The sequence below is a fragment of the Scyliorhinus torazame genome, chromosome 5 (genome assembly GCF_047496885.1).
Source record: "Scyliorhinus torazame isolate Kashiwa2021f chromosome 5, sScyTor2.1, whole genome shotgun sequence".
In the NCBI taxonomy this organism is placed as follows: Eukaryota; Metazoa; Chordata; class Chondrichthyes; order Carcharhiniformes; family Scyliorhinidae; genus Scyliorhinus; species Scyliorhinus torazame.
The window spans coordinates 92947688-92969105 of NC_092711.1; the positions used below are offsets into that span (position 1 = coordinate 92947688).

General features: G+C 48.0%; 2 protein-coding genes across 3 annotated transcripts in view; both read right to left on the reverse strand.

The window, feature by feature from the left end:
- LOC140417795 (uncharacterized) overlaps positions 1-14806 on the reverse strand; it is a 26938-nt gene extending 12132 nt beyond the window's left edge. Inside the window, exon 1 of the mRNA XM_072501254.1 lies at positions 12818-14806. Within this exon, the coding sequence (XP_072357355.1) occupies positions 12818-13605 (788 nt within the window). The 5' untranslated portion in view covers positions 13606-14806. The remainder of the gene's footprint in view (positions 1-12817) is intronic.
- Positions 14807-18315: 3509 nt separating this feature from the next.
- The window catches only part of LOC140418959 (uncharacterized), a 123697-nt gene continuing 120594 nt past the window's right edge, over positions 18316-21418 (reverse strand). For both annotated transcript variants that reach the window (XM_072502652.1, XM_072502651.1), the window contains exon 2: positions 18316-20937. In XM_072502652.1, coding sequence (XP_072358753.1) covers positions 19504-20526 — 1023 coding nt within the window. In that variant the 5' untranslated portion in view covers positions 20527-20937 and the 3' untranslated portion in view covers positions 18316-19503. The remainder of the gene's footprint in view (positions 20938-21418) is intronic.

Here is a 21418-nt window from a genome sequence, read left to right on the forward strand (position 1 = left end):
GGGGGCTGAGCTTTCCTGCGCATGTGCGTTGAAGATGAGCTGGCTTTACTCATTCATCCCATCCATATGGAAAACACCATGTGTCATTGAAAAATAAAATGTTGTAAAGTAGTGAACATTATCTAGTCCCACTCCTTACCTATCAAGCGCAAAATTAATTTATTAAATCTCATGATTTTAAATGACATTGTTTCAAAATATAATCATGGTAATCTGATTCATTTCCCAATTTCGATCCATGGCCTCATTTTGTTTCTTCCTCCAAACCTTCAACTTTATCAGACAGTGTAATGTTGGCGTATGGGAGGGGCCGCACGGTGGCACAGTGGTTAGCACTGGGACTGCAACGCTGAGCACCCGGGTTCGAATCCTGGCCCTGCGTCACTGTTCGTGTGGAATTTGCACATTCTCCCCGTGCCTGTGTGGGTTTCATCCCCACAACCCAAAGATGTGCAGCGTAGGTGAATTGAACATGCTAAATTGCCCCTTAATTGGAAAAATACTAATTGGGTATTCTAAATTTATTTTTTTAAATGTTGGAGTCTGGTGATTGATTGTCCTGGAAGCCAACAGGAAGAGAACTCAGAGGTCAGAGAATTAAGGGAGCGAGTTCTGTATAAAAGCAAATTATTGTGGATGCTGGTTCGAATCCTGCTTGGGTCATTGTCTGTGCAGAGTCTGCACGTTCTCCCCGTGTCTGCGTGGGTTTACTCCAGGTGCTCCGGTTTCCTCCCACAGTCCAAAGATGTGCAGGTTAGGTGGATTGGCATCTGTTGAAGCATTGTGAAACCCTGGTTATCAATCTACCTTTCAAACTTAAACCTGCTGTTTATTTTCAGTCTGGAACAAATCATTTTCCACCAATCTCTGATTTGACAGCATGTCTCTGGCATTTACTGTTCTTCTTCCTAGCTCTGAGCACAGATGTAAAGGAGTCTTCAGTTCCATGTCTAGGGGCCAGCAGCGCAGGTTCAATTCCCGTACCAGTCTCCCCGAACAGGTGGTGGAATGTGGGGACGAGGGGCTTTTCACAGTAACTTCATTGAAGCCTATTTGTGACAATAAGCGATTATTATTATTAGGAACTCTGAGGCCTGGAAGAGCAAGAAACTGGGACACATTTCTTATACATTAACCCACAGTGTCAGTGAAGGGAGATGAGAAAGACCAAAGTGCCTGTTTGACTCCCTCAGTGTGTCCCTGAAGGACTGTCGAGACTGAAGCTCTGTTCCTGCCGTATGATCCTCCCCCAGATTGTCCTTTCTGAGCTCCAGGCAGTTTATGTTAAACAATCACCGCAAGCAGCGGTTAGCACTGCTGTCTCACGGCGCCGAGGTCCCAGGTGCGATCCCGGCTCTGGGTCACTGTCCGTGTGGAGTTTACACATTCTCCCCGTGTTTGCGTGGGTTTCACCCCCACAACACAAAGTTGTGCAGGGTTGGTGGATTGGCCATGCTAAATTGCCCCTTAATTGAAAAAAATGAATTGGGTACTCAAAATTTATAAAAAATAAAACAAACCTTGACCCTGCCATCCATACAAATTACTGCCCCGTCTTCAACCTCCCTCTCCTCTCCAAACTCTTTGAACATGTTGTCACCTCCCAAATCTTTGGCCATCTTTCCCAGAATTCCCATGTTTGGATCCTTCAATCAGGTCTCTGCCCAGTCACAGTAGTGAAATAGAAGAGACAAACCGTATCGTACCAGGAGAGAAAGATAGACACTCCGGGAGCTTGAATCCAACACGGATATGTTCATATGACCAGAAGACAAGGATAGCAGCACAGTCATTAGCGAGAGACAACATGGTAGCATAGTGGATAGCACAATTGCTTCACAGCTCCAGGGTCCCAGGTTCGATTCCGGCTTGGGTCACTGTCTGTGCGGAGTCTGCACATCCTCCCCATGTGTGCGTGGGTTTCCTCCGGGTGCTCCGGTTTCCTCCCACAGTCCAAAGATGTGCAGGTTAGGTGGATTGGCCATGCTAAATTGCCCATAGTGTCCAAAATTGCCCTTAGTGTTGGGTGGGGTTACTGGGTTATGGGGATAGGGTGGAGGTGCAGCCTTGGGTAGGGTGCTCTTTCCAAGAGCCGGTGCAGACTCTTGCAGAGGCTGAATGGCCTCCTTCTGCACTGTAAATTCTATGATATGATAACAATACCTACTGGAGACAGACAGCAACTAAACAACACGAATCACAACACCAAGCTACCTAGATCCATATACCTGAGACAGTAAGGAGAATTGGAGATGGACTGGAAGAACGCAAAAGACTCCAGACACATTAACCAAAAACAACAGGGGACAACAGGTAGAACCAAGGAAGTTCTACCTGCTCCCTAAAATACCCAAACATCCAAACACATGGACAGTACCAAGAAATAACACCAGACAGGCCCACCGGGTCAGACTGTGGGAGAGAAAATACAACAATTTACAGTGCAGAAGGAGGCCATTTGGCCCATCGAGCCTGCACCGGCCCTCAGAAAGAGCACCCCACTTAAGCCCATGTCTCCACCCTATCCCCGTAACCCAGTCACCTCACCTAACCTTTGTTTGGACACTTAGAATAGTCAATCCACCTAACCTACCCATCTTTGGATGGTGGGAGAAAACTAGTGCACCCGGAGGGAACCCACACAGTCACGGGGGACAATGTGCAAACTTCACACAGTCACCCAAGGCCGGAATAGCTGAAACATCAACACAATGCTCCTGGTAGTTGATGGCTCAATAAATATAATTATTGGATTAGAAATGTCTGTAATATAGAGTAAAACAGAAAATCCTAGATTAACTCAACTGGTCTGGCAGCATCATTGAATCCCTATACTGCAGAAGGAGGCCATTTGACCCATCGTGTTTGCACCAATCCTACAAAGGAGCACCCCACCCAGGTGCACTTCCCTTGCCCTCTCCCCATAACCCCACTTCACCTTTGGACACTAAGGGGCAATTTAGCATTGCCAATCCACCAAACCGGCACATCTTTGGACAGTGGGAGAAAACTGGAGCACCCGGGGCGAACTCACACAGACACAGGGAGAATGTGCAAACTCCACAGTCACCCAAGGCCGGAATTGACCTGGGTTTCTGGCGCTGTGATGCAGCAGTGCTAACCACTGTGCCACCTTGCCACATCTATGACGAGAGAAACAGAGTTAAACTTTGTTGTTCCTTGTTGCAACAGTTCTGTAGAAGAGTCAATGAATTAAACGCTTTGAAAAGAAGTGGAAATAAAGTATTTCACTCAGGTTTGACACAGGAAGACGTTTCAGTCTGTGTGAAGCTCAATCTTCATTCACACAAAGCCAGTAGCCTGATTGCCTGGAGGACCAGAGTTCATCCGGTCCTCCAAATCTTCCCATTGGTCAACATCTCAAAGGCAGGAAATGAGGTTTGGTACCCGCGTCCACGTGGACATTGGGAAGAACTCAAAATATTGCAGAGTCTCAGCCAATGAGGGAGATCCGTGATCAGCCCCGCCCCTCATTCACTCCGATTGCTTGGAAGACCAGCAGCTTCCGTTTGGTCCTCCAGCCCTGCCCCCTCTTCCTATTGGTCTGCACCTGCCGTCAATCACTCCCCGGGCATTGTGCTGTGGAGCATGCGCAGTGCGGCTCGTGCCCAGGGACAGACGTTTGTTTGTTTCATCTTCAGGCGGGAAGGAGGCGGATAAGCGGAGGCAGCGTTAGGGGCAGTGGGTGGATGGGGAGGCTTCACAAACACCCAGTGCAGGCGTCAAAGCTGAAACAAAAAAATACCGCTCCCGTGTTTGCACCCAGCGGGAAGGTTTTCCTGCAGAGCCTTTCCCCAGTTAACCACCACCATTCTCATAGGGGGCAGTGTGCAGCAGGGCGCATGCGCGGTGAGCTCTGTCCACTCAGCAGGACTGACAGTGATGGATTCTGGAAACTCCTTTTACAGGGCGTGACAAGTGGAGGATTTAAACACAGCAAAGTGAAATCAAACAAGACATTGAGACCTGAGAGAGTCACTTTATTTATTTTTTTAAAAATGTATTTTATTCAAAATTTTTGGCCAACCATGATAGTACATTGTGTATCCTTTACACAGTAATATAACAATATAAATAACAATGGCCAGTTTTAAGCAAGAAATAAATAATATATAAACAACATCAAAATTAAAAAACAAAACTAAATGGCAACTGCCTTGTCCCAAATAAATACTCTCCAAAAATACAATTCAACAATCCAATATACAATTACCTATAACAACAACCTATACATATTATACATGTACACTAACATCCCTGAGAGTCCTTCTGGTTCCTCCCCCCCCCTCCCCTACCACCCCCGCCCCCCCCTCCCCTACCCCCCCCTCCCCTACCCCCCCCTCCCCTACCCCCCCCCCCCCCCCTACCACCCCCGCCCGGGTTGCTGCTGCTGTCTTCTTCTTTTCCATTCCCTCTATCTTTCTGTGAGGTATTCGACGAACGGTTGCCACCGCCTGGTGAACCCTTGAGCCGATCCCCTTAGGACGAACTTAATCCATTCCAACTTTATAAACCCTGCCATGTCATTTATCCAGGTCTCCACACCCGGGGGCTTGGCTTCCTTCCACATCAACAGTATCCTGCGCCGGGCTACTAGGGATGCAAAGGCCAAAACATCAGCCTCTTTCGCCTCCTGCACTCCCGGCTCCTCTGCAACCCCGAATATAGCCAACCCCCAGCTTGGTTCGACCTGGACCCCCACCACCTTCGAAAGCACCTTTGTCACCCCCATCCAAAACCCCTGTAGTGCCGGACATGACCAGAACATGTGGGTGTGATTCGCTGGGCTTCTCGAGCATCTCGCACACCTATCCTCTACTCCAAAAAATTTACTGAGCCGTGCTCCAGTCATATGCGCCCTGTGTAACACCTTAAATTGTATCAGGCTTAGCCTGGCACACGAGGACGATGAGTTTACCCTACTTAGGGCATCAGCCCACAGCCCCTCCTCAATCTCCTCCCCCAGCTCCTCTTCCCATTTCCCTTTCAGCTCATCTACCATAATCTCCCCCTCGTCCCTCATTTCCCTATATATATCTGATACCTTACCGTCCCCCACCCATGTCTTTGAGATCACTCTGTCCTGTACCTCCTGCGTCGGGAGCTGCGGGAATCCCCTCACCTGTTGCCTAGCAAAAGCCCTGAGTTGCATATACCGGAATGCATTCCCTTGGGACAACCCATATTTTTCGGTCTGCGTTCCCAGACTTGCAAACGTCACATCTACAAACAGATCTCTCAATTGTGTTACTCCTGCTCTTTGCCATGTTCCAAATCCCCCATCCATTCTCCCCGGAGCAAACCTATGGTTATGTCTGATCGGGGACCACCCCGAGGCTCCCGTCTTACCCCTATGCCGTCTCCACTGCCCCCAGATTTTCAGAGTAGCCACCACCACCGGGCTTGTGGTGTATTTCTTCGGTGAGAACGGCAATGGCGCCGTCACCATAGCTTGTAGGCTAGTCCCCCTGCAGGACGCCCTCTCCAATCTCTTCCACGCCGCTCCCTCCTCTTCTCCCATCCACTTGCATACCATTGAGATATTGGCGGCCCAGTAGTACTCACTTAGGCTCGGTAGTGCCAGTCCCCCCCTATCCCTACTACGCTGCAAAAATCCCCTCCTCACTCTTGGGGTCTTCCCGGCCCACACAAAACCCATGATATTCTTCTCAATCCTTTTGAAAAAAGCCTTCGTGATCACCACCGGGAGGCACTGAAACACAAAAAGGAATCTCGGGAGGACCACCGTTTTAACAGCCTGCACCCTCCCTGCCAGTGACAGGGATACCATGTCCCATCTCTTGAAGTCCTCCTCCATCTGTTCCACCAACTGCGTTAAATTTAACCTGTGCAATGTACCCCAATTCGTGGCTATCTGGATCCCCAAGTAGCGAAAGTCCCTTGTTACCTTCCTCAGCGGTAAGTCCTCTATTTCTCTGCCCTGCCCCCCTGAATGCACCACAAACAACTCACTTTTCCCCATGTTCAGTTTATATCCTGAAAATTCTCCAAACTCCCCAAGTATCTGCATTATCTCTGGCATCCCCTCCGCCGGGTCCGCCACATACAACAACAAATCGTCCGCATACAGAGATACCCGGTGTTCTTCTCCTCCCCTGAGTACTCCCCTCCACTTCCTGGAACCCCTCAATGCTATTGCCAGGGGCTCAATCGCCAGTGCAAACAATAATGGGGACAGAGGACATCCCTGCCTCGTCCCTCTATGGAGCCGAAAATATGCAGACCCCCGTCCATTCGTGACCACGCTCGCCATCGGGGCCCTATACAGCAGCTGTACCCATCTAATATACTCATCTCCAAAGCCAAATCTCCTCAACACCTCCCACAAATAATCCCACTCCACTCTATCAAATGCTTTCTCGGCATCCATCGCCACCACTATCTCCGCTTCCCCCTCTGGTGGGGGCATCATCATTACCCCTAGCAGCCTCCGTATATTCGTATTCAGCTGTCTCCCCTTCACAAACCCAGTTTGGTCCTCATGGACCACCCCCGGGACACAATCCTCTATCCTCATTGCCATTACCTTGGCCAGAATCTTAGCGTCTACATTCAGGAGGGAAATAGGCCTATAGGACCCGCATTGCAGCGGGTCTTTTTCTTTCTTTAGGAGAAGCGATATCGTTGCCTCTGACATAGTCGGGGGCAGCTGTCCCCTTTCCCTCGCCTCATTAAAGGTTCTCATCAGTAGCGGGGCGAGCAAGTCCACATATTTCCTGTAAAATTCAACTGGGAATCCATCCGGTCCCGGAGCCTTCCCCGCCTGCATGCTCCTAATTCCTTTCACTACTTCCTCCATTTCGATCTGTGCTCCCAGTCCCACCCTCTCCTGCTCCTCCACCTTAGGAGATTCCAGCTGGTCCAGAAAACACATCATTCTCTCCTTCCCATCCGGGGGCTGAGCTTCATATAATCTTTCATAGAATGCCTTGAACACTCCATTCACTCTCTCCGCTCCCCGCTCCATCTCTCCCTCCTAATCCCTCACTCCCCCTATTTCCCTCGCTGCTCCCCTTTTCCTCAGTTGGTGGGCCAGCAACCTGCTCGCCTTCTCCCCATATTCGTATTGTACACCCTGTGCCTTCCTCCACTGTGCCTCTGCAGTACCCGTAGTCAGCAAATCAAATTCTACGTGTAGCCTTTGCCTTTCCCTGTACAGTCCCTCATCCGGTGCCTCCGCATATTGCCTGTCCACCCTCAGAAGTTCTTGCAGCAACCGCTCCCGTTCCCTACTCTCCTGCTTTCCTTTATGTGCCCTGATTGATATCAGTTCCCCTCTAACCACTGCCTTCAGCGCCTCCCAGACCACTCCCACCTGGACCTCCCCATTATCGTTGAGTTCCAAGTACTTTTCAATACACCCCCTCACCCTTAGACACACCCCCCATCCGACATTAGTCCCATGTCCATTCTCCAGGGTGGACGCCGTTCTTTTTCCTCCCCTATCTCCAAGTCCACCCAATGTGGAGCGTGATCCGAGATAGCTATAGCCATATACTCCGTCCCCCTCACCTTCGGGATCAACGCCCTTCCCAAAACAAAAAAGTCTATTCGCGAATAAACTTTGTGGACATAGGAGAAAAACGAAAAACTCCTTACTCCTAGGTCTACTAAATCTCCATGGGTCTACTCCTCCCATCTGCTCTATAAAGTCTTTAAGCACCTTGGCTGCTGCCGGCCTCCTTCCAGTCCTGGACCTCGATCTGTCCAGTCCTGGTTCCAGCACCATGTTAAAATCTCCACCCATTACCAACTTCCCCACCTCTAGGTCTGGGATACGTCCTAACATGCGCCTCATAAAGTTGGCATCATCCCAGTTCGGGGCATATACGTTCACTAAGACCACCGCCTCCCCCTGTAATTTGCCACTCACCATCACGTATCTGCCCCCACTATCCGCCACTATGGTCTTTGCCTCAAACATTACCCGCTTCCCCACTAATATAGCCACCCCCCTGTTTTTTGCATCTAGCCCCGAATGAAACACCTGCCCCACCCATCCTTTGCGTAGTCTAACCTGGTCTATCAGTTTCAAATGCGTCTCCTGTAACATAACCACATCTGCCTTAAGTTTCTTTAGGTGTGCGAGTACCCGTGCCCTCTTTATCGGCCCGTTCAGCCCTCTCACATTCCACGTGATCAGCCGGGTTGGGGGGCTCTTTACCCCCCCCCCTTGTCGATTAGCCATCCCCTTTTACCCAGCTCCTCACCCGGTTCCCACGCAGCTGTGTCCCCCCCAGGCGGTGCCCCCCCGCCCCGCCCACCCCACCCCATACCAGCTCCCCCTTCTCCCCAGCAGCAGCAACCCAGTAAATCCCCCCCTCCCACCCCCCCCCCCCCGCTTGATCCCCACTAGCGTAGTTACACCCCCCATGTTGCTCCCAGAAGTCAGCAAACTCTGGCCGACCTCGGCTTCCCCCCGTGACCTCGGCTCGCACCGTGCGACGCCCCCTCCTTCCTGTTTCCCTATTCCCGCCATAATTATCATAGCGCGGGAACAAAGCCCGCGCTTCCCTTTTGGCCCCGCCCCCAATGGCCAACGACCCCAACTCCTCCACCTCCCTTCCTCCCTCCCCCACAACCTGTGGAAGAGAGAAAAGTTACCGGGTCGCAGGATTAACAACATAAAAATCATCTCTCCCCCATTTTTCCCCCCTCTTCGCCCCCCATATTCACCGCACCACTTTGTCTCAAACGTTCTTTTTTAATAACCCACTCATTCCAATTTCTCTTCAACAATAAATGTCCACGCCTCATCCGCCGTTTCAAAGTAGTGGTGCTTCCCTTGATATGTGACCCACAGTCTTGCCGGCTGCAGCATTCCAAATTTGATCTTCTTTTTATGAAGCACCGCCTTGGCCCGATTAAAGCTCGCCCTCCTTCTCGCCACCTCCGCACTCCAGTCTTGATATACGCGGATCACCGCGTTCTCCCATCTGCTGCTCCGAGTTTTCTTTGCCCATCTTAGGACCATCTCTCTGTCCTTAAAACGGAGGAATCTCACCACTATGGCTCGAGGAATTTCTCCAGCCCTCGGTCTTCGCGCCATAACTCGATAGGCTCCCTCCACCTCCAGCAGACCCGTCGGGGCCTCCGATCCCATCGACGAGTGCAGCATCGTGCTCACATATGCCCCGACGTCCGCCCCTTCTGCACCTTCAGGAAGACCAAGAATCCTTAAATTCTTCCTCCTCGCATTATTCTCCAGCACCTCCAGCCTTTCCACACATCGTTTACGGTGTGCCTCGTGCATCTCCGTCTTCACCACCAGGCCCTGTATATCGTCCTCGTTCTCGGCAGCCTTTGCCTTCACGACCCGAAGCTCCCGCTCCTGGGTCTTTTGCTCATCTTTCAGCCCTTCAATCGCCTGTAATATCGGGGCCAACAGCTCCTTCTTCATCTCCTTTTTAAGCTCTTCCACGCAGCATTTCAAAAACTCGTGTTGTTCAGGGCCCCATATTAAACTGCCACCTTCCGACGCCATCTTGGTTTTTGCTTGCCTTCCTTGCCGCTGCTCTAAAGGATCCACCGCAATCCGGCCACTTTCCTCTCCTTTTTCCATCCGTATCCAGGGGGGATTCCCTTCTGGTTTACCGCACAGTGCTTTTAGCTGTTAAAATTGCCGTTGGGGCTCCTATTAGGAGCCCAAAAGTCCGTTCCACCGCGAGTTGCCGAAACGTGCGACTTAGCTGGTCATCGCCGCACCCGGAAGTCGAGAGTCACTTTATTAATCAGAACCTGGATATTATTGGTCTTTGAGTGTAAGCATTGAGTTCCAGGTCAGTACCACTTTCCATGGGGGTTCACTATACCAGCGATCCAGGCACAGGCTAGTGTTCTGGGGACAAGGATTCAAATCCCATCATGGCAATTGGTGGAATGTAAATTCAATTAATAATCTGAAATTCAATGTTCATCTCGGTATTGGTGACCGTGAAACCATTGTGGTGAGTTTGTGGGAAGGGGAGGGTGTGTGGGACTGGGATTTGCAGCTTTGGGGAGATGAGAGTAATAATTAAACCCCGGGAACTAGAATTATCTGTTCTACGTTTCTGTCCTGGGCTAATCTGTGCAAATTGGTTTTAAAGGGTTACAAGGAGTGGATTGACAGAAAGGAAACTCAAGTCAAACATCACATCAAGATCTGACAGTCATTCAATTCATCAGGACCTGAATATCATTGGCTTTTGAATGTGGATGGAGACATGCTTGGCTGTGCTGTCTGTGGAAAAAGATTTCAAAACACTGGTGTGCCTGGGAAAGCACCGAGAGACACACACACCCGAGTGAGAGTGTTCCAGTGAACTGACTGTGGAAAGAGCTTTGACACTGCCTGAAAATAAATCACACCATTCAGTTTTCAACCGATTGTCCAACCTGGAGAGACACATGGACAAACCATGGAAATGTGGGGACCATGGTAAGGGATTCATATCTGTCTGTGCTGGATATTCATCGGCGCAGTCACACCGGCGAAAGACCATTCACTTGCTCCAAGTGTGGGAAGAGGTTCACTCAACTAACCCACCTCACTACACATCAACTTGTTCACTCTGATACCAGACCTTTGAAAGCTTCCGACTGTGAGAAGAGCTTCAAAAGAAAAGCAAATCTGCTGACACACCAACGAGTTTACACCGGGGAGAGGCCGTACCCCTGCTCTAAGTCTGGGAATTCACTCAGTTATCCAGCTTTCTGTTACATCAGCGAGTTCACACTGGGGAGAAACCATTTGCCTGCCCCAGGCTGAATAATTCCAATTCCCATTTGATGGTGTGACCGTTCTCTTTTATTCTCAGTGGGACATCCCATTAAGGATCATTCTATCTTATTCCGGAGCCCTGAAATTCCCTCCCAAGGTCAATGGACCTTTAAATTTTCCATTCCGCCCGCTACGATTCCCACAACCGGAAATATGACCCCAACAAATTGGATAAAACCAAATCTTTAAAAGACAAGTCTTTATTTCAAATCATTGCCGTGCTGTCAGGGGAAAGAGTTAACTTCTCTGCTTGTTTACAAAAGGGAAGAGGAAACAGTCACAAAGATTCCCACAGCTTGTGAGCTCCGAAACATAACTTCAAGGCTGAAGTTTATCTTCAGAGTTTGAAACGTTTTGGTGCCTTTTCCAATTGTACCAGTAAATTATGAGACACACTTAAAGGTTTACTTTCACTCACTAATTAGAACATTTCACTTTCTCAGCACTGATACTTTAGATTAAATCCCAATTGTTCACTTCTCTTGTAGCTGGTGTGTGGAGAAGATCATGTTCACTGTAGATCTGTCAGCACAGAAACCGCACTGTGCTTCTGGATACACTCAGTCTGCAAGTCGATGAATCTTTAAACATGACCCGAGTGAAGGTCTTCCCCCTGACTCTAAGGAGTGAGATGTCCCTGTAGTTGATGCTGTCTCCTTTGTCACTGCTGTTTTTATTGCATCTCACATGTTCCGTGGACCAGTCTCACACCCCAAAAGAGGAGGTTATGAAGGTGGGACAGTTGATGGGACTTTCTGTGTGTGAGCAGTTCAGCTGGAATTCCATCCTCGCCGGGCACCTTGTTGCTTGTTCAGCAATCAATGGCCTTGTCCAGCTCAAATGATGAGGGTTCTTGTCCAATTCAACCATGATAGGAAGCTGCAGGAGAGTCAAACAGAGACGAGGAGCTGTCCGTCTCACAGGAGTGCACCTCACGGTCGTGTTCAACCCAACGGGACATCTGTTTATTTCTGTCAGTGAGGATTTTAGAATCTGATGATTTCAGGACATCTACTTTGGTGAAAGCAGTACTAATTGTCCTCTTAATCCCATCAAATACATTACAGATATATTTCCATTGTCATAGGCAGTTGGGAATTCTTGATGTCGGCTCATCCCGTGTTTATTTGCTACTGTCCTTTGCTACTTTCTGGGTTACTTTCACATGATGCAGTGTTCTCGGTGTTGGATTTATGTTGTACATCAGGTCGGCTTTGCTTTTTGCTTCAATGACAGATGTCATCTCTGCTGAGTGGCTCTCAAACCAGACTTTGTTGTGGGTTCCACCTTTACCAAATGATGCTGCTACTGTGTCAGAAATGATTCAACTCAGCGACTTCCAAACTTCATCAATATCAATGTTGACTGTTCATCAATGTCAATGTAAATTTTATTTGTGTCTGTGAAATACTTTACTGTTTTGTTCAATGTGCCGTGATAATATAATGGAGCTCCCAATTTGAAGAACGTATATGTCAGAGAGAATTGTCAGCAAGGATTAATCAGCATGTTACAATTGGAGATGTTCATCAGTGGAACCTTTCAGACACGGAATTGTAGATTTTACATCAAAGAGCAATTTAGGATTCGAGTAGAAGTTAATAATTTTATTGTAAAGTAGCTTCTGTTGAGAGTTCTTGACTGAAGGGGAAAGATCCCAGATGGTGTTTTAAACAGGGACATTGCAGCCCCGAGAATCAGGGTGATATCCAGAACATTACAGTTCCGTCTGTTATTGGGTTGTTTCACCAGAAACAAACCAAATATTATCAGACTAACAATCCTGGATGTGTGTAACAGCAACAATAACAGCATAATCCAATCCCTGCAGTCACTTGTGAACTCTCTGGTGTGTCCTCAGATTGTGTGACCGACTGAATCCCTTCCCACACAGAGCGGGTGAACGGCCTCTCCCCAGTGTGAACGCGCTTGTGTACGTTGAGATCAGATGAAGATCTGAAACTCTTTCCACAGGCTGTGCTGCTGAATGGCTTCACCTCAGTGTGAACTCACCGGTGTGACCAAAGGCCGGATGACTGATTGAATCCCGTTCCACAGACGGAGCAGATGAATGGTCTCTGCCCGGTGTGAACATGGTGTGCAGTGAGGTCGGAAGACTGCCTGAATCTCTTTCCACAGTGAGTGCAGCCAAACGGCCTCTCCTCAGTGTGAATTCGCTGGTGTAACATGAGGCTGGCTGATTGCGTGAATCCCTTCCCACATAAGGAACAGGTTAATGGTCTCTCTCCAGTGTGAGTGCGTTGGTGTGCAGTGAGTGTGGATAACTGCCTGAAGCTCTTTCCACAGGAAGTGCAGCTGAGTGGTTTCTCCTCAGTGTGAATTCTCCTGTGTCCCACCAGGTTGGTTGACTGAGTGAATCCCATCCCACACTCGGAGCAGGTGAATGGTTTCTCCCCAGTGTGAACACACTTGTGGGTGCTGAGGTTGGATGAAGACCTGAACCTCTTTCCACAGGAAGTGCAACTGAATGGGCTCTCCCCAGTGTGATTTCTCTGGTGTGTCAGCAGGGCTGATAACTGAGTAAAACCCTTCCCACAGACAGAGCAGCTGAATGGCCTCTCCCCAGTGTGATCTCGCTGATGTAACGAAAGGCCAGACGACTGAGTGAATCCTTTCCCACATATGGAGCAGATGAATGGCTTCTCCCCAGTGTGACTGCGTTGATGGATTTCCAGCAGGCATGGGTAATAGAATCCTTTACCACAATCCTCACATTTCCACAATCTTTCTGCGGTGGTTATCAGAGAATTTACAGTGCAGAAGGAGGCCATTCGGCCCATCGAGTCTGCACCGGCTCTTGGAAAGAGCACCCTACCCAAGGTCAACACCTCCACCCTATCCCCAGAAACCAGTAACCCCACCCAACACTAAGGGCAATTTTGGACACTAAGGGCAATTTATCATGGCCAATCCACCTAACCTGCACATCTTTGGACTGTGGGAGGAAACCGGAGCACCCGGAGGAAACCCACGCACACACGGGGAGGATGTGCAGACTCCGCACAGACAGTGACCCAAGCCGGAATCGAACCTGGGACCCTGGAGCTGTGAAGCAATTGTGCTATCCACAATGCTACCGTGTTGGTTCCAGTGTGACTGCGTCGATGGATTTCCAGCTGGCATGGATAATTGAATCTCTTCCCACAATCCTCACATTTCCACGGTTTCCCCATGGAGTTGGTGTCCTTGTGATTCTCCAGGTTGGACAATCAGTTGGAGCCTCGTCCACAGAACACGTGTATGGTTTCGCCCCACTGTGAATGATGTGATGTTTTTTCAGACTGTGTAACTGGTTAAAGCTCTTTCCACAGTCAGTTCACTGGAACACTCTCATGCGAGTCGTGTGTGCGTCTCGGTGCTTTTCCAGTCACACTAATGTTTTAAATCTTCTCCACCAAACAGAACAGACAATAATTTCTCCTTCCACATTCAGAGAGCGATGATATTTAGCTCCTGATGGACCTCTGTAAAGACTTTGACATGATTTTTGATTCGATTTTCTGTCTGAAAATCCTCCCCTGACCCCCTGGAAAGTGAATTGAAAAGAGTGCTCACTGCGAGTACAGGATAGAAATTCAGAACAGACAATTCTAGTTTCTCTGGAATATCCCTTCCCCAAACCTGTCAATCCCAGTTTCTGTCTCTCATGGGAAAGACCTGAACCCTGTCCAAGATGGCGGTGGCCGGTTGCCTGGGTAACTCGGGCCTGTCACCGGGGAGGAAGCCCCGCCTCCCTGACTCCCACTCGCAAGATGGCGACCAGTGAGCCCGCTCCCCCCGGGCCTGTCGCCGCAGGCAGCCATCTGAGGTAAACATGGTGCCTGTGGCCTTTTATTTGTGGCCTCAGGCCGACCCCAGAAGTTGATAAAGTTTCCAGTGCAGCCGCGGCTTCCATTCCTACCCTGTGCTCACAATATCCTCCCGAACCATCCGCTCCTCCTCAGTCTCTCACCATGACTGACACTGAGCATGCTCAGAGCTCACACCCACACTGCACCTGTGCACTGGCCTCCTACACTCACTGATCGGTGACTTTCTGCAGCATGGGGGATTCTGGGTAAAGCAGCCGCCATAGAGAGCAATTAGTAAACAGAAAGATTCTTTTTCCCAGTTAGCAAAACAGAAGACCACAGACAGGCAACCTGCTGGGCATGAAACACAATGAGAGGTTCGGATACTTTATTTAAGACCAGCACATTATTCTACAGTATGCACAGTATTTACCAGTGATAGGTTTGTTTACTGTTCATAATTGTGACTGGGTCACACTCACGATTCATGCAAAATGCAACTCCCCAGGTTTTTTGACCCACTCCCTCCAGATTTCCTTTCCCTCCAAGGATCTTGACATCTGCTTTAGTTGTTATCCAGCCATGTATGTTCAGCTCACACTGCCCAACAACCAACCTCTCCTGCACTGGGGCACAGGGTTTCTATTATATTGGGAGGGAGCAATCTGCCTCTCTTGCATTGGTGCACTGCATTTCTCTAATCTCACAGTGGCATAGAAAGGTGACAGCACAGAATGAAGGCACTCGACAAATTGTATCTGTGCCAACTTTCTGCAACAGTCACAATCCCCTGTCATTGGCCCTGAACTCTGCAGATATTTTTTTCCTCAAAAGATACGAACAGATGAGCAAGGAACTGGAGTTGGCTATTCAGCCCAGTCTGCCCCACCATTTAATAAGGTCATGGCTGATCTGATAGTAAGATAGTTGTCCAATTCTCTTTCAAAACGTCAATTGAATCTGCCTCCACCACATTTCCGAGCAGTGCTTTCATGTTATCACATGCAGCACAAAATGTTTTTCTTCACATCAGCATTGCTTCTTTTTATAATCACCTTAAATCAATGCTGTCTGTTTATAATCATGCCCTAAATATGACTTACTAGAACAAACGTCTGTTGCAGATCCTTACTTTTAATGTGGTCAAGTGCCTTTCTATTTGAGAACTGTTCAATAATGTTTTGAGAATTAGTTGTAGTTTGAAGGGGTGGAGTTCAGGTGTGGATGGTGCGGGTGAGCCCACAAATCATGTCCGTATGTTTTGGGCATGCCCAAGGTTTAGGGGATTTTGGCAGGGATTTGCCGATGTCATGTCGAAGATATTGACGGTACGGGTGGTTCCGAGACCAGAGGTTGCAATGTTTGGTGTGTCGGAAGACCCGGGAGTTCAGGGGGTGAGAGAGGCCGATGTTTTGGCCTTTGCCTCCCTGGGAGTTGGGAGACGGATCTTATTGGCGTGGAGGGACCCGGAGTCTCCGAAATCGGGGCTATGATTTAGTGACATGATCGGGTTTCTCAGGCATGAAATTATCAAATTCACCCTGAGGGGATCGATGTTAGGATTTGCGAGGAGGGGCCAACGGTGAACGACTTTTTGGGGGATAATTAAGCTTGTAGAAGGGGGTGGGGGGTTGGTTGAGATGGGAAATAGTTAGTAGGAAAGGGGGATTGGGGAATTATGTATGTAAGCCACGTTGGCTGGGTTTGGCTGAGTGGGTGTTATTTACTTTGTTGTTTTTCCTCTTTAAAATTATATATGCTGTAATGAAATATTTTCAAAAAAATAATTATTTGGACGGTCCCCACCTGTCTGCCTTCTGTTTACAACCTCCCCCCCCCCCCCCCCCCCCGCACACACACACATCACCTCGGGGCGCAAGGTATTTAATCCTTTTGCTGCTTCAAAGCTTTCCTCTTGCTCAGTGCAAACATTCCCGTTGCATTTTTCTCTTTGTAACCTGTCTTAGATTCCTCTTCATCTCCCCATCAAGCTCAGGGGAATTAGCATAATCTGTAATACCAGGTTGCAATGATTCAAGGATGGTGCCCTGTATTGTAAACAATCTCACATTGATCACTGGACGGTTAAAACACTGGATGGTTAAAACTGCTCACAGTCCGGCAGGGATAGGTTTACTTGAATTTCGGCAAAACTGTGGACCTAACCACAGTAATAGTCAAGTTGGTTAGTGTGAGGAAAAATTTCCATCTGATTGGACTGGAAGTGTCCCCGTGTGTGTCTGTGAGTGTGTGGGTGCTTCTGTGTGTCTGTGAGTGTGTGTAGGTGCTTATGTGTAGAAGTGTGGTAGGAAACCTGAAAACTACATAATTGCAGTTGGATCAAACCTGGGACCTCGACGCCGTGAGGCAGCAGTACTAACCATTGCACCACCGTGCCACCTTTAAATGGTAACAGTATTAACCTTCTCCCTATCCTGTCCTAGTTGTTAGAATGTTAACCTTCTCCCTATCCTGTCCTAGTTGTTAGAATGAGAAACAATACTTGTTCTATTGGTGGCTTCTCCCTCTGTGTACCCGAACAGGTGCCGGAATGTGGTGACTAGGGGCTTTTCACAGTAACTTCATCATAGTGTTAATGTAAACCTACTTGTGACAATAAAGATTATTATAAAAATCAGCTTTCAAAATGATGCAGACTTTCAGCAATGTGGGACATCCGGGCTCAGCCTCGCCTCCCATTCACACTGATTGGTTGGAGGACCAGCCGTTCTCGTTCGGTCCTCCAGCCCGCAACTCTTCCGATTGGTCCATACCTGCCGTCAATCAGTCCCCAGACATTGTGAGCTGGAGCAAACCCTTCACAATCATTGTCAGCTCCCTGGTTTGCAGCTGCGGGGCTTCTCCCTCCCTCCCGGGAACAGGCCCAGGTTAACGGGCTTCATCCTGCTTCAGACACTGGAAGATGGTTCACATCAGAGGACGGGGGATGGGGGATAATAAATAAGAGCTTACACTTTGCATTCAAATCATTGAGGACTCTGATCTCTGGCAAGGAAGGAAACCCTGGCAGGTGGGCAGGGGGGATTCACAAATACCCGCTGGAGGCCCCAAACCCTCATTAAGAACCATTGATTTTATTGTCAGTCTGCAGACAGGAGCTGGAGAACTGAACCCAGGCAGAGGAGAGGGAGGGAGAAAACTGGGAGTGGAGGAAAGAAATGGTGCAGATGGTGAGATGGGTTTGGTTCTTATCACAGAAAGAAGGCAGAGTTTGTGAGATGAGAATATACAGCTTTGGGTAATTGGAAGAAAACATTGAAAGTGGAATTGACTGTCCCAAATTTTGTACAAGGTATTAAAGAGGAAAATTTGCAGATGAGAAACTCAAACCAAACATCACATTGAAGGGTAACAGTTGTTCGATTCATTGGGACTGGAATATCACAGGCCTTTTAATGTGGAAGGAGTAATGTTAAGTCTATTCTGCCCGTGGGAAAAGATTTCAAATATTATTGTGACTGGAAACGTGCCGATACACACACACCCAAATGAGTGTTCCAGTGAACTGACTGTGAAAAGAGCTTCACCAAGTTACACAGCCGGCAGAAAGATCACACATAGGCGAAGTCAGTGGGAAATATTTGGCAGATAAAGTATAATTTTGAAAAAAAGTGAAGTTGTCCCATGTTGGGAATAATAATAATAATTTAAATAGAAAGACTGCAGAATACCACAGTGAAGAAGGATCTGTGTGTCCTTGTACATGAACCACAAGTGTGTTTATTACTTCACACTTCTCCAGATTGACAATCATTTGCTTCTTTGCTGCCCAGCTGAGCAGTCTACCGATATCTTCCTGTCGTCTCCAACTTTATTCCTCACTGTCAACCACGGGACTGCAAATATCTTAACCATGTCCCTTTCTTAAAGTCTAAATCATTCATATATACCACACAAAGCAGGGAATCTTGTCCTGAACAATCCAGAGCTCCACTGGAAACAGTCTTCCGGTCACAAAAATACCTCTGGACCAATCCCCTTTGCTTCCTGCTGCTCCAGCACTTGTGATTGCCAAGCGTAATGGAAGTGCCCGATTTTTTCCACATGGAACTGGATGTGTATTCCACAGGGCTGGGATGTTCTGCCGTGTCTTTATTTATTTCATTATTAACTGACTTAAGTAAATAAACTTAAGAATAAAACAAATATAGATTCATCAGATCCTCACCAATCAGTTTTTTCCATTATCCTGAAGTGACCTTATTTTTATAGGAAGTTAACTGAAGTGTGTTCCTAACCTCTCATTATCTAAATTTCCATTTACCACTTTTCTGTCCACCTGACCCAGCCCATGGCTTTCTCCCTCATTGTCTAAAACACATCAGCAACTTTTGTATAATCGTGGTGCTTACATTTAAGTCTAAATCATTGATATATACCGGAAACTGTGGCGCTGCACTGGAAACAGACGTCCAGGCGTCATTCAGTCCCAGATGTGACCAACAGCAGCAACAACAGCTAATCCAAACCCTGCTGTTGCCTGTGAACTTGCTGATGCCTGTGCAGGTTGTTTGACTGAGTGAATCTCCTCCCACACACGGAGCAGTTAAACAACCTCTCCCCAGTACCGCTCCCACGTATGGGCGTCACGGTAGCACAGAGGTTAGCACTGTTGCTTCACAGCTCCAGGGTCCCAGGTTTGATTCCCGGCTTAGGTCACTGTCTGTGCGGAGTCTGCGGGTGCTCCGGTTTCCATAGTCCAAAGATATGCAGGTTAGATGGATTAGCCATACTAAATTGCCCTTAGTGTCCAAAAAGGTTAGGTGGGGTTGTGGGTTAGGTTGGAGATATGGGCTTAAGTAAGGTGCTCTTTGCAAGGGCCGGTGCACTTGATGGGCCAAATGCCCTCCTTCTGCACTGTATATTCTATGATTCTGTTTCAGTGTGAACTCGCTGGTGTTTCAGCAGATTCTGTTTACTTGTAAACCTTTTTTCACAGTCAGAACATTTAAAAGGTCTCTGATCAGTGTGAACAAGTTGGTGTCTAGTCAGGTGGGATGACTGAGTGAATTTTTTCTCACACACGGGGCAAGTGTACGGTCTCTGCCCAGTGTGAACCCGCTGGTGTCTCAGAAGCTGGGATGAACATATGAATCCCTTCCTACACACGGAGCAGGTGAACGGCCTCTCCCCAGTGTGAGTGATTTGATGTATCATTAAACACCTTTTACTTTTAAAGCTCTTCCCACAGTCAGCACATGTAAAAGGTCTCTTTTCAGTGTGAACACGTTGGTGTGTCCGGAGGTTCGATGACTGAGTGAATCCTTTCCCACATGTGGAGCAGGTGAACGGCTTCTCCCCAGTGTGAGTGCGTTGGTGGAACAGTAAATCATTTCTGCTTTTAAAGCTCTTCTCACATTCAGCACATTTAAACGGTCTCTGGTCAGAGTGGACCTGATGGTGAGTCCGGAGGTTTGATAAAACATTAAATCCCTTCCCACACACGGAGCAGGTGAACGGCCTTTCTCCAGTGTGAGTGTGTTGATGCATCAGTAAATACTTTCTGCTTTTAAAGCTCTTTTCACAGTCAGCACATTTAAATGGTCTCTGATCAGTATGAACAAGTTGGTGTGTCAGGAGGTGTGATAACTGAGTGAATCCCTTCCCACATTCCAAACAGGTGAATGACCTCTCCCCAGTGTGTGTATGTTGGTGTATCAGTAAATCCATTCTGCCTTTAAAGCTCTTTTCACAGTCAGCGCATTTAAAAGGTCTCTGATCAGTGTGAACAAGTTGGTGTGTCAGGAGATTCGATGACTGAGTGAATCCCTTCCCACACACGGAGCAGGTAAATGGCCTTTCCCCAGTGTGGCTGCGGCGATGAGTTTCCAATTCAGACGGGTAATTGAATCCCATCCCACAGTCCCCACATTGCCACGGTTTCTCCATGGTTATTGACAAGTTATCAGGTGTAGGTGGGCCGCAGATTTGAGGTCACTATCAGATCAGCCGTGATGTTATTAAATGGTGGAACAGGCTCATGGGGCTGAATGTCTAATTGCTGCTTCATGTCCTTCTGACTCTCGAGCTTGGATCATCAGTTGAAGCCTGAGTACGGTGTCTCCCTGATGTAAATGCTGCAATTTAATTTCATGCTGTGTGATTGGTTAAAGCTCAGTCCCAGCTAACTGTGGAAAATTATTTGATGTCGGTGTCTCGGTGATTTTCCAATGACAGTGATTTTTGAATGTTTTCCTCAAGACTAAACAGACAAACATTTCTCCTTCCACGTTGAAAGGCCGGTCCTGATGAATCAAGTGACTGTCAGATCTCGACATGATGTTTGCATCTGCAAATATTCTGTAAAAGGAGATTACATTGAATTACTGTGAATATATAAGACACAAACAGGCCATTCTATCACAGATTCTGCTGCTGTCCATACCCGGCACACATCTCCGACTGTCCCACCTCTCAAATCTCAGCCTTTCAGCTGATTTTTGATTCCATTTTCTCTCATGTGTTTGTCCCGTTTCCTTTTGAAAACATCTCAGCACTTTCCTCAGCTCCTTTCCATGGTAATGAGTTGCACATTCTGAACCTGTGATAAATACATTTATCCGTATTGTCCCCTTGGATTTATTTGTAACTATCTTGTATTTATGACTTGTTGTTTATTGATGGTCCCTGGTTTTGGACTCTCTCACATCGCCCCTCTCCAAACGACTGATAATTTAAAAGATTTCTTTCAGGTCACGGCTTAATTCCTTGTTTTCGATAGAAAAAAGGCCCTACTCCATTTAATCTTTCCTGAGAGCTGCAATCTCTCATTTACAAAGTC